At 48.2% G+C, this 12,997-nt stretch overlaps 1 protein-coding gene across 1 annotated transcript; it reads left to right on the top strand.

Moving 5' to 3' along the window:
* Nucleotides 1-7,135: 7,135 nt before the first annotated feature.
* Nucleotides 7,136-7,924, top strand: LOC144161801 (gamma-interferon-inducible lysosomal thiol reductase-like). Its single transcript, XM_077692398.1, has one exon. The coding sequence runs from the start codon at nucleotides 7,136-7,138 to the stop codon at nucleotides 7,922-7,924; it is 789 nt and encodes a 262-aa protein (XP_077548524.1).
* The last annotated feature ends 5,073 nt before the right edge of the window (nucleotides 7,925-12,997 follow it).

Genomic DNA, 12,997 nt, shown 5'->3' with positions numbered 1-12,997 from the left:
AGCTCACACTTTTGTTGAAATTTTGTCGCTTTTTTCTCACCCTTCCCTTCGTATTTTTGGCCGCCGCCATCTTCACATGTCTACGTCATCGATTCCCAGATGTTCGTCATGAGCTAGACATCCTGCTATTGGGCGGCTTTTTCACGCACTTCCGGCAAAGATACGAGTCGTCTGCTCAGCGTCGGCTAGCCGGCTGATCTGCCAGCGGAGTGCCGGAGTGCTTGGACATTTTACGACAAACGAAACAAGTGTAAACAAACGCTTAACCGTTTGTATTGAATGCAACACATCCATAACACGATATGGATATTCTCTTACCTGAGTACGTACCATAAAGAAAGCGTCTAAGCCCCGTGGCACTTCTTTCGTGCAATCGCAGAGAACGTCCTGAGCCGAATGCCATACATTTTATTCAACTTCAAAACAATGCCTCCTCCTGCCCGTCGTAAATTCGGCACTCACCTCGCGCGCGGTTTGCGGGGACGAACAGCAAGTCACTTAACCCTGGCGCACAAGCCGAGATGGCTTTCAGCCATGCACACTGCACATACCACATGCGAGGTTGAGTCGTACGTCGCCCGAGAAAGATAATCCAGACCACGGGAAGCACTATCCACCCGCAGAAGCACAACGTCGCATTTCATCGCGAAACAAAGGCGTCCGCAACACACACACCATCGCCTCCTGTAATGCCAAACGCATCTCGCACTTCCCAATGGGAGTGAGTGGTACGCCTGCAGTGCCCACATGTCGCGAGATGGGGCCCCGAGCTGAACCGGGATCACGCAACCGTAGCTGACTTTTAGAGCGGTTTGTGCCTTGTTGCCAAGGCAACCGATGTTTCAGATTGTCAAAGAAATGGCGCTCGCTCCAGCGCTAGAAAGCTCAGAGCGCGGCGGAGCATGTTTTGCCAACGTTGCCGCTCTCCACCACGCGTCGCCCCAAGCTGAATTGGTCACATGATTGAAACGTTTTGTGCACGGGTTCTGTATCGGTTTCAAATGTCTTTTTCACATGCCGGCGGCAGGAATTACCACCGCCGCAAAATAAGACCCGGCACCAGCGGGGCCACATCTGATACGGCGCTTTTTGGATAAACAGTGCGCGGTGCATCTCAAAGGGAACGAGCACACGATCCTCCCCGTGCGGCTGCGAGTTCGCCGCCGATAGCAACTGCACCAACGCACACCGCGAAAGGGCAAGGCCAGGCCGCCGCACACATGCGGCCAGATTTTTCGTTCGCTTTTCCAGCCTTGAGCGGAGTGCGGGATTCATGGTGTCAACAAAGCTTGCCCGTAGCAGACTAGCAGCGCAATAGCGGAAGTACGTCACCGCCGAGGAGCGCAGCATCATGGGAGGGAAGGCTCGCGCGCCGTCAACAACGGAGAAAAATTTGAAACGAGGAGGAAATGCGGCGGGACGATAATGCGCGGTTTTTGATTTAGGATTTCTTAGCTAATACTCATCGCTTTAACAAAATTCTTGCGGGAGGAGATTGCTAATACATTGCTTTATTTGGTTACATGTACATCCATGCATCGACGGAAGGTATTTCAGGACCCCTTTAATAGAATGAATGAAAATGTGCGCTTGTTGTGAAAAACAGGACGACACAAGGAAGAAGTCTAGGGTTTGACGGAAGCCCGTCTGGTCGGGATACATGTTGAAGTAAAAAACGGAGACACCGACCAAAAGAAACTGTTCCAAATGTTAAAAACGTTGAAAAACTTTAAAAAGAAACAAACAAGACGTTTAGCCTCCGCTACGGAAGCCTTGTTCAAAGGCTTCTGTAGCGAAGCCAAAACGTCTTGTTTGTTGTTTTTTTTTAAGTTTGTAAAGTTTTTAACCGTTTCTTTTGGTCGGTGTGTCCGCTTTTACCTCATGACGACAGGAAGCACAAAGGGGAGACAGACATTTAGACATGAAATGCCTTCAGCAGTTCACACAACCCATTGTCAGATTTAGGTCAGATTTAGCGGGTGCTTGAATGCGTACTATTATGAGCAATATGAAAGGGAACACCGGAACGCGTAGAAAACACCCCCAGACACAGCTATGAGTGATATGCAGCGGCCGCCGCCGGAAACACAGTGGAAAGGGGGACGCTATTCTAACAACTATTCCCATTCCCGCTGTGCGTCTTATCGGCTGTCGAGCGATACCATATTATCTGCGAAATGGCGTAAGCCGATGCTCTGTAGAAATGCCAGCGGGGTGGGAGTACCAACAGTTAGGGGAACAGCGGCCTCCTTTCCCCTTTTGTTTTTCAAAGCACCATCCGCGTATCGCTCCGAGTCTGCTTCGAGGCTGTTTGCCACGCGTTCCTGTGTTCCCTTTCATATTGCTCACAATAGTACGTTTGTGAACACGGCCCAATCAGTATTAAGCTCGAATCCGATAGCATCCAAACACAAATCGGAACGGATCACAGTTAGGTGATTTTCCGTTCTACAATATATAGGTACAGGCCAGGTACTTCAGCGGCGACACAAAAATTAATAAATGTGTTGATATTTCACGCCCCGCCCCTAAACTGTCTCAAAAAATTCCGCCCTTATTTAACAAAAAAAAAATACGTACAATAGAGCAAAAATAACATTGTACAATTATTTTACAGTCTAAAATAACGTGCATGCTAATCCGTCGTCGGGCTGTTATGAAAGGTCAGCTGAAAGCACTCCATATTATTCTCTGTGCGAGTGTCCTGCTGACCCATATTCCCGCTCCCCTCCTCATCCCACTGGGAGCAAGCCATTGCCAGCTCCGAGGAGTCCAGCCAAGTTCTGGTCGCCTCCCGAGCTTTGGCGGTCGCGGCGGTTCTCTGGTTCTCCGTCCCCCCGCCTTGTTAACCCGATTTCATAAAGAAAATGTTTGTCTCTCTCTCTCTCTCTCTCTGATCATCCGTGTTAAGAAAATGTGTGTATGTATAAATTTTTATTAAGAAAAGGGGTGGCCAGTGGCCTAAGAAAAGGGGGTTGTTTGGAAGGGGGTGCAGGTATCCTCTAGGCCCTAAATTCTTAGGACTACGCCTGTCTCTTTGGCGGAGTCCCCCAGTGAGAGCGATATCTCCTTGGCATGACTAGGATTCGTGGACGGCGTCCACTCTTCGTACGATGGCACCTGTTGGGCGTGTCGGGCACGGAGTTAAGAAAATAAAACTTATAGTAGGTGATGATGAATAATAGTAGATGAAAATAATAAAAGAAAATAATGGTAGATGATGATGGCGAAACAACGATGGTGATGAGGTCCTGAATTCTTTTAGCGTGTACCCCCAAAAGTGGATTGGTCGGGGCTAATTCACTGATTGTACTTCGATTTGATTGATTGTGGGGTTTAGCGCACCGACGCTTCACAGGCGATGAGGCGCGCCTTAGTGGAGGGCTCCGGATTAATTTTGACCGCCTGGGGATCTTTAACGTGAGCCGGAATCTCGAACACACAGGCGTTTTTGCTTTTCGCCTCCATCAGAAAAGCGTCCGCCTCGTGTCCTTAGATTGTTCTGTCATGGGACTTTAAAATAGGAATTTATTTTCATACAATTGTATGAAACTCTATGCCAGAGCTGAGCTGTACCCACGTGGGGGATTGGCAACAACGCTCAAAAAATGTGCCTACCGGACCGGGCCACAGCTGGTGGCTTGTTTTCTTTCCGACTCCCTTTCCTGCGGACTTGCTTAGTCCGCTTAGGTTTATTTTCGCCCTTCCAATGCCTTCAACGTCCGAGAAAGGCCAATCGACGCTTTTCGTGACCCCTTTGTACGGCTATTTACGACAACATTCAGTTTCCAACTCATTGCAGGCCGGGCACTTCCTATTAAACCTAGCGCCGTCTAGTGGTTAGCTTTTAACAGTGCCGCAATCTCCTTGATCAATGCTAAAGCGGGCCCGCTGTTCGGCCTCTGTGGCCTAGCGGGGAGCGTCATGGTTTTTAACGCTTGCGTGCTGGGTTCCAGACCTAGCAGGTATACCTTTCTCACAGCGGAGCTGTTTTGGGGCTGGGTTTGATGACATTCTGTCCTGGTTTTGTGTCACCTTCCTTCTCTCCGGAACAGGTTTCTCGGCCGCCAAAAACTGGATCCGAGTATAAAAATTCCCCCGCATTTCCCCGAGGGGGAGAATGTGAAAGTGCGAATGCACGGTTGTCGGCCCGCTTGCGGCGCTTGCGCTCGGCCCCCGCAGCCCACCGCCTCGCCGCCTTCTCTTCCATCTCTTCCATCGGGTTTGTAGTATCACGTGTACACCACGCAGTTATGAAGCCGCTATAACGCCGCTGAGTCGCCAACGCACGCCGCTGACGACGTAGTTTGAATGCGCTAAAGATATAAGGCGCGTCACTAACACTGATATCACCGTCGCGTCCGTGGCTTGGTCGGTAGAGCGTCGCGCTGCGGCCGCAAAGTCCTCGGATCGAAACCTGGCGCCGGATGCTGTTTCTTTTTTAAATATAGAGGAGCACTGCGGACGCCGCCGCCGCCGCCGGCGGTGGATGGTTTGGGGTCGCTTATAAAGTGCATTCGCACTTAAAAAATTCACACAAATAAAATAAAATAAACACAGGTACTAGGCCTCCATATTTTGATATGACGGCTGTACTGCCCCCAAAGAGTACATGCCCCGCAATGCAACTGTGCATGGAGGTGAAGCAGACTTTCAAAAAGTCGATGTAAGCTTTGTTTTTGTAATCTGGCTTTTCCACACTGCCTGTTGCGCAGTGAAGCACGGCATCCACGGAGGAAGGATGAGTAAGTACAGAAAACGGCACATCTCGTGTGTTGTCAAAGGTATCCCTAAACAAATTTATGACAATTAGGCGCTAAGACTACTCTACCCTTAAGCCGAGTTTCATTTACTTGTCGTAATTTGGTCACAGTGAAGTTGCAAGCGTTAAGAATTGCTGTCTGCTGTCAATACATGGTCATTTACGGAGCGAGTATGGTCATAGAGTTTCATACTAATACACACTAGAGGGAAATCTGGCGCCACTGTCTATGGGAGCCGCGCTTCAGCGAGCGTTCCGTCATGTACCTAGCAGGCACGTTCCACTTGTCCTTGGCATGGCTCACGAACAGGCTGAAAAGTTGCCTCTGGCTGCAAAAAGCAACGATATTACTGCAGAAGTTTAATAGAATTTGTTGTATTATTATAAAATTAAAGCTACAGAAAAATAGATTCGTCAGGTATTATTTAGAAGCTTCATGCAAGATGAAGAAAAAAAACACTGTTCCCCGTTTTTATTGATTTTGGCTTCAAGACGAAAAAGAAGCCACGTGGCTAACCAAGCCAAGGAGGCGAGGAACGTCGCTAGCTGCAACGGCGCCGCCCACTATCCGCGAATGCAGCGCCAGATTTCCCTCTAGTATATATCAGTATGAAACTCTGAGTATGGTTACGGAAAATGGCTGCAACTGTTGTTTTGCAGGAACTGCCCGGAAAAAAAATATATGACAATAAGCCGCTAAAGCTACCCCAACATTACGCACCACAGCCTCGTTGGTTCATCTTTCTTCACAGAGGGGAAGGGCACTGAATTTTTTTAAGCGAAAGCTTTTTTAGTGGCACCGATGGCGTCCTGTCAGTAAACTAATGCATTTACCCATAGTCCGGTTGGTCGAGCGAAAAGCTCTGGTAAGATCTCTGTTCACGTCGCGTGCCTGAAACCGGGTTTCGATTGTGTCAAGACGGTTACTTGAAAATCACGATAAAGGCGCGGTTCTAGATAACACAATACACGTATCGATCACGAAGAAGGAGTGCAATTGTGGGCCTTTATCTCACAAACCCCGTATCGGCCTGCATTTAGATCGTTCGTCGAAGCGTTTACTTAGTGCTCCAAGAATCGATGCGTGGGTTCATTCTCGGTTTGCGATTGGGGTCTTTTGGAGGTTTGACGATCGATTGGACGCAACCTTCAGCAAAGGTGCTGGACGCACTTTTAGCTTTCGCGTTTCTCTCAACTTTCTTTAGGAAGCGATGGTATTTTTTTTCTTATTTCCGCGATTTTTCTATTAGAGAAACGCTCCCATAGATCAATTCTACGTTTTTTTTAAGTAGATATGTTATATCGGTGTAGATGCGGAGAGGAGCCTATAACCTGGTTTAGTTAAAGTTCTGCATCTAACCGAAAGTACCCGGCCTGCAGTGACGTGGAATGTGGCCTATATAGGTTTATATATTACGAAGCAACACGCCTTAAGTGTTTTTTTTTTTTTGCTAAATGACGGCAATTCCGCGCAGTTGATGAAGCAAGTGATGCTGCGTGTTGCTTTGTAGTTGACATGGGAATGGCATCAGCAGTTTTATTCACAGAGACGGCGCTACAGTCCATCTCTGCGTTGTCAGCCTCGCTACACCAAGCCTGCAGATCAGTTTGATGGACTTCACACCGCCTAGTTTTGGCCATTGCGGTATGTGTATCAGACCCTTGGCGTGTTAATTTTGGAATTGCTGTGTTTACCCCATTAGTGAAACAGACCATTGACGAACCCACTTAACCTCACCCTCATCCTTTAGCCCTTTCTCCGAGCACGTATAAAGAGTCCACCCTATACGTCAATAAAAACTTCTCCATCTCTCCCACATGTTTATTTTCACAAAAACGGATGTCAGTAAATTGTTTCTATTGTTTTCGATAGCATTTCCTCTTTCAGTATTTTGACATTCATTAAGAATATTCCTAAATGAATCTTTTCAATGTAACTTAAAATTTAATCCCAAATTTTTTTTTTAATTTTTAGGTTGATATTTCCTTCGTATCCATATGTGACGGGTATTAATCGAGCAATATTCTCCTGCAATGGCCAATCCCCCAGAGTGGGTACATTAGACTTCTGCGTATGGCGCCATAGCCACGCCCAGAACCGAAACGGCTCGTCTGCCGTGCTAAGCCTATTCCGATTAGTCTGACTTTTACCGTTTTCATACTGTTCTCTCGGTTGTTTCTCTTGTTTTTTGCTCTCTCTATCCTTGACCTTAGACGAAATTCTTTCTTCTGCTCCACTATTTTGCAATATGTGATTAAATACCATGAAAACAGAACTCTTCTTGGCCAATCCGCCTTAGTGGGTATGCGCCTATTTTGGGCCACCACCCCCACCACCAATCATTCCGCAGCCAGGGAAGAACGATCGAAACCATGAAGTCGTGGCGACCCGCGTTCGCATCCGTCTTCCTCGCGGCCTTCCTCGCCGTCGGCTCACCGTCCGGCACCTCCCGAACCCCCTCGGGGCGCACCAACCAGGTCAGGGTCAAGCTCTTCTACGAGACCCTCTGCCCGTACAGCCAGAAGTTCATCACGAAGCAGCTCTGGCCCACGTACCTGCGGCTGAGCGCCTACATGCGGGTCACCCTGGTGCCCTACGGCATGGCCACGCTAAGCGAGACCATCGCGGCCGACGGCCAGCGGGTCAACCAGATCCGCTGCCAGCACGGCCACCACGAGTGCGTCGCCAACATGGTCCAGGCGTGCGCGGCGTCGCTCTACAAGCGCACCTACCGGCTTCTCGCCTACGTCGCCTGCATGGAGTCGTCGCCGACGCCGCACCGGGTGGCCAAGACGTGCGCCTCGCGCGTCGGCCTCAGCTGGTCGGAGCTGACTCGCTGCGTGACGTCCAAGAAGGGCCCCAGGTTGCTGCTGAAGATGGGGCGCAAGACGTCGACGCATAAGCCGCCGATTAGGGGCGTCCCTTACGTCGTGGTCAACGGCAAGCAGGACGAGAGCGTCCAGGATAGGGCGGCCGAGAACCTCTTCGCACTGGTGTGCTCGATGTTCGCGGAGCCGGTGCCCGTCGCCTGCGCTACGGAACGGCCGGGGGTTGTCACCGGTAAGGCGGAGGTCCCGGAACAGGCGAACATCACCGGCTCGTCAGTGGCTACAGCGACGACGGTGATGAAGGAAGACGCAACCACCGCGAAACCGACATGAAAAGGAGGGAAGAATGAAGATGACAATAATGGGTTTTCATACAGGCTGGTGTTGTAGGTTCAGCTCACTCTTCGTTGTAGCTACAAGGCCGGCAGCAATAAAATTAAAAGCATTCGTTATTACGCTGCGTACGAACCATGAATGCGCTTAATTAACAGTAACAGCGAATGATGCAAGCATGTGCCGCTGTCGTATCTTTAGAGTGATGACGCAATTGCATTTTATCAGGCCCCATACCGGTTTGTGCATGAAACCAGAATATAGATATGAAGGGATGAAAGCTGAAATGAGTCATCGCTTTCTGTTGCGGCTCATGTACGGAATCCCTCAAGAGGAAGAATCAAGCTAGGTGTTATTCCGATCAAACGGTGCATTGTGGGAAGCATCTGTAAACATCGACGGAAAAGTGGGTCTGAAATGTGTTTGAAAACAGCAGAGTGAGAGCTCGTATTTAACTTTTATAGAAGCTTAGTTGAAAGCTTACACACATACCTTTTATATCTTTTTATGGAGATATGCTTCATGAAGAGATCCAATAAAACGAAAGTAAAAAAATAGTTACAATATACGAAGAGTTCATACGGGGAGAAGTGACTGCGTAAGATATCTAAAGTCGAATCCTTCCCGCAAGCAGCAGCGTTAACCCGAGTTTTTCTTTGTTGTCAGCTCTGCTGTGTCAATCGTAAAGTCAAGCTAAAGAATTTATTATTGAATACGAGAAACAATACTGGTAAAGAATCAAGACAAATGCTTGATGGTAGCTGTAGGAAATTCTTGCTTTGCTCTATAAGTATTCTAAATTTTGCCGTCTGGTCTTGGTTACCCGCCGCGGTGGCTCAGTTGCTAAGGCGTTCTGCTGCTGAGCACGAGGACGCGGGTTCGATTCCCGGCCGCGGTGGCCGCTTTTCTGATGGAGGCGAAAAGCAAACACGCCCGTGTGTACGAGATTTCGGCGCACGTTAAAGATCCCCAGGGGGTCAAAATTAATCCGGAGCCCTCCACTACGGTGCGCCTCATCGCCCGCGTTGCGTCGGCATGTTAAACCCTACAATCATCATCATCATGGTTTTGAGCAACGGGGATGTGTCTTGTCTTTGCTTGATAATGAAACAACCTAGACCAGGAACGTATATTTAATTACAAAGTACGAGCGAAGAAAGTCTTATCGCGAACATGTAAGTTAAGGGTGTAGCGTTTGTTTCGAATGTTGCCACATCCTTGGTGTCGTAGTTTTTCATAAAATTTTCCAGGGGCATCGGCATCATTCCTAGAGAAAAACAAGCCCCAACAGCGCCGAGTTTCATAGCAAACAGGTTCACAGACGTATTTGGCAAAGGAACGTACGTCATACGAAAAAACATGACGTCTGAGTCACAGGCATGCGATGAATATTCGCCAAAGTCCAGTTGTTACTGACAACAAAGGTCATCCGGAGATATCGCATAGCGGAATGAATTAGGTGCCCAGAGAGAGAGAGAGAGAGAGAGAGAGAGAGAGAGAGAGAGAGAGAGAGAGAGAGAGAGAGAGAGAGAGAGAGAGAGAGAGAGAGAGAGAGAGAGAGAGAGAGAGAGAGAGAGAGAGAGAGAGAGAGAGAATACACGTTTATTTTATCAAACGGCGATGGTTGAGCTGTCACTCGGTGGCGTGGGTTGACATAAATTCAGGTAACAGGGCTTTGGCGGCAGAATTTTTTGTGCAGGCGGGAACCAGTAATCACCACAAAAAATGTTGGTGGTGCCCGGGAGGATTAGTACGCGGAACAATGCCAGTGCAAAAACATATGCTGTTGCGGAAGGTGTATGTCCTTTAAATTAAACAAGCGTACGTCACTTCACGCAATCAAATACGCCTAAAGCAAACTGCTGCCGAAGAAAATTAATGCCTGAAAATCAAACCTAAGTATACGTTACATGCGAATTTATCACAGTCCCGTATAACCTAATGTCTCGTGGCATAAAACGTATGACGATGTGGTGATGACAACGAAAAACGAGTAAGATTATCACAGTTCACCTCTGCTTGTTTGGACGATTTTATCCCAATATACATGTGGTTGCGGAGAGTAATCTCACAGACAATTATTTAAACAGCGCAAAGTCCCGTCTTTCTAAACATCTTATAGGCGGCGATCCTCGCTAAATGTGAAGCTCATGTGAGGAACCCAGAACGCAAGGTAATATAACAGGCTGCGGTGATACGCACGACTTCACTGGTGTGGTGTGAGACCTTAAAGATTCCACCCCCCCCCCCCCCCCCCACCCCCCCCCCCCCAGCCTCTCAATATACCGTGATGAAGTGAAATAAGTTGAGTCATTGCCTTTACACATTGCCTATCCAGATCGCATCCAACACGTCTCGAAGATTAAATAAGAAATTACGCTTTTCGCGCCCATGCAGTTCCACATATGCATTTAACTTCTCTGCGCTTCCTGTAGCCATTCGCTTGTGGAATAGCCTTCCCGACAGCATTGCTTCAGAAAACAATCAGGAAAAATTTGCCCATCTCCTTCACGAGCATTTTCACAGTAGCACGTATAATTAACGGTGTCATCTTGTTTCTTTCAGTAAGCAAGAGGTTTTTGAACTGTTTGCGATATTTTCCATGTATGCCCTATTTCTGGCTTGTATTCAGTTTCATTTACGTGCGTCACATGTTGATTGTATACCAAAAATATGTTAATCCTTTCAGACTTCAAGTCTTTTTTTCTCCTCAAATGTTACTGCAAACTTTGTATGTCTTCATTGATTTGATTTATCTGTACGGAACCGTGAAGTATCTTTGCCCTAATTTCCTACAACGTGCCTATGTGAATGTTTTTCTTTTAGTAAAGTTTTTTTTAGTTAAGTTGATGTGTATGAGACTTCACAGTCCATAGATTATCTGTTATGCCTTGTATCGGCTGCTTGCTCTTTTAATGCTTGTTCATGTATCCCCCTCGCTCAATGCCCTCGGGCCTATGAGGTATTTTAAATAAGTATAAAATAAATAAAAAGAGAGAGTTGGCGAAGTACACAGCAGTGTTCTATGTGCACTGTGCCAATAATTACTTAAAACTTACTCCAGCTCAGAAATAATGGGTATAAATATGATAAATTGAGTGAACACCTTTGAAAAACCGATCCTGTGAGAAAAACAAAGAAAAGAAACGTCCTGGATACTTGACATTTCTTCTGTGATTTCTGACGTCTCTGACTTGTGCACAGAAGTCGGCGGCTGGACATCGACAAGAATGGCAAACGCGCATGCTTTCTCCGCGACCGATGCTGAAGAATACGTGCGGACGTGCGTAGGTAGCCAGTGCCGGCAGGGTGCACGACGCTGTGCGTATAGCATTAGTCAACATGAAATAAAATCTCTGAGTTCCATTCGACAGCGTTTATTGTTCTTTCGAACAATTGAAAGTATGCATCCGTGCACAGAGTGGGTATCACCCATTGTGCCGATATGTGACTAACGCTTACAAAGATATCCTTCGGGTTCCTGCCACCTTTCATACAGATTTAACGTAAAGGATGATGAACCAAGTACCCATACGGCATCCGTCTTTTCCCTTCCATACTTTAACCACTAGTACCTGTTCCTAGTGAAGCATTTTTAACCGCACAGCTGTTTAATCTCTCGGTCGCGCCGTCCTTGAAGAGAACGTATACCAGGAGCGCACGTGAGCGCGCGTGAGGTTAGGTGCGCCGGGCGTCGTCCAGGCTTGTGCGTATGCTCGCGCCACTCGAGGGGCTCGCAAAAAAAAAAACATAAATAAATAAATAAATAAAAAAATTAGCAGACGCTTAGCTCGGCTATGCCAGGATATACGTAGCGTGAGCTAAGGTTCATCTGGTTATTCTTAGGATTGCTGGTTGTATAGGATTACCTAATTACCATGCTCTGCTAAAACGATTTCCAATCCAATCCAATCCAATCTAGTCCAGTCCAATCCAATCCAGTCCAGTCCAATCCGGTCCAGTCCGGTCCGGTCCAGTCCAGTCAAGTCACTGCTCCTCGCCCATGCGCAGCACGGCTCTCCAGGAGCCACGCGAAACGGCTATTAAGTGGCTCCGGCACAGCGTCAGACTTGGTTATTGCCCAACGAAGGCGCACAGATATACATGCGCCGGCGCCAGTGCATCTCCCGCGGCTATGACGTCACTCCTCTGGAATGCGCAGACCGGCGAATGTGCAGACCCAATTCTCTACACACCCATACTCCAATTAGATTGTATTTCAATCCAACACAATCCAATTTAATCCAAGCCAATCGAATCAAAGCCAATCTGATCCTATCCAAACTAATCCAATGCTCCTCGCGCTTGCGCAGAACGGCCCTTCAAGGTCCACGCGAAACTGCTCAACCTCGGCCAGTGTAGCTTACGCTACAAAATACCGACCACCCGTGATCGTGCGCCCGGTGACAAGCACCTGGCGTCGTCCAACTTCACCTTTCGAGAATACCCTGCCCAGCTGTCGTGGGGTGATCCAGTTCACGCCGAGTTCGCGAAGCCGGTTTCCGCCGGTTCTAGCACGTGCTAACACGGTCCGCTTTGGGAGAGGTGTGAAAACCTGTGGATAAAACGATCTTAACTTGCCAGTCATGGAGACCTTCCTCCGCCGTCTGAATGGGTGCCGTAACTCCCTCCCCCAATTTCACCCGCTGTATAATAATTTCACACGCTGTATAATGGCGTGCGCAGCTACTAGAACCTTGAGACAGCCCTACTACGTTTGTACACTCGCCCTCTGCCCGAACAAAAGTTTTTGGGTATGTTGGCTGACAACAGGGAGCAAAGCCTAGACGTTAAAGCCCTGCTTACATTCCTTAGTGACTCCTATATGAAGTGACCCGCCGCGCTGGCTAAGTGACTAAGGCGTTGTGCTGCTGAGCAACAGGACGCGGGTTCAATTCCCGGTCGCGGCGGCCGCTTTTCTGATGGAGGCGAAAAGCAAAAACGCCCGTGTGTTGGAGGTTTCGGCGCACGTTAACGATCCCCAGGTGGACAAAATTAATCCGGAGCCCTCCACTACGGCGCGCTTCATCGCCTGCGCTGCGTCGGCGCGTTACACCCTACAATCAAACACGC

The sequence above is a fragment of the Haemaphysalis longicornis genome, unplaced genomic scaffold (assembly GCF_048455015.1).
Source record: "Haemaphysalis longicornis isolate Haplotype H1 unplaced genomic scaffold, Haemaphysalis longicornis Haplotype H1 scaffold_12, whole genome shotgun sequence".
NCBI classification, from domain to species: Eukaryota; Metazoa; Arthropoda; class Arachnida; order Ixodida; family Ixodidae; genus Haemaphysalis; species Haemaphysalis longicornis.
This window is presented reverse-complemented; position numbering and strand designations above follow the sequence as displayed.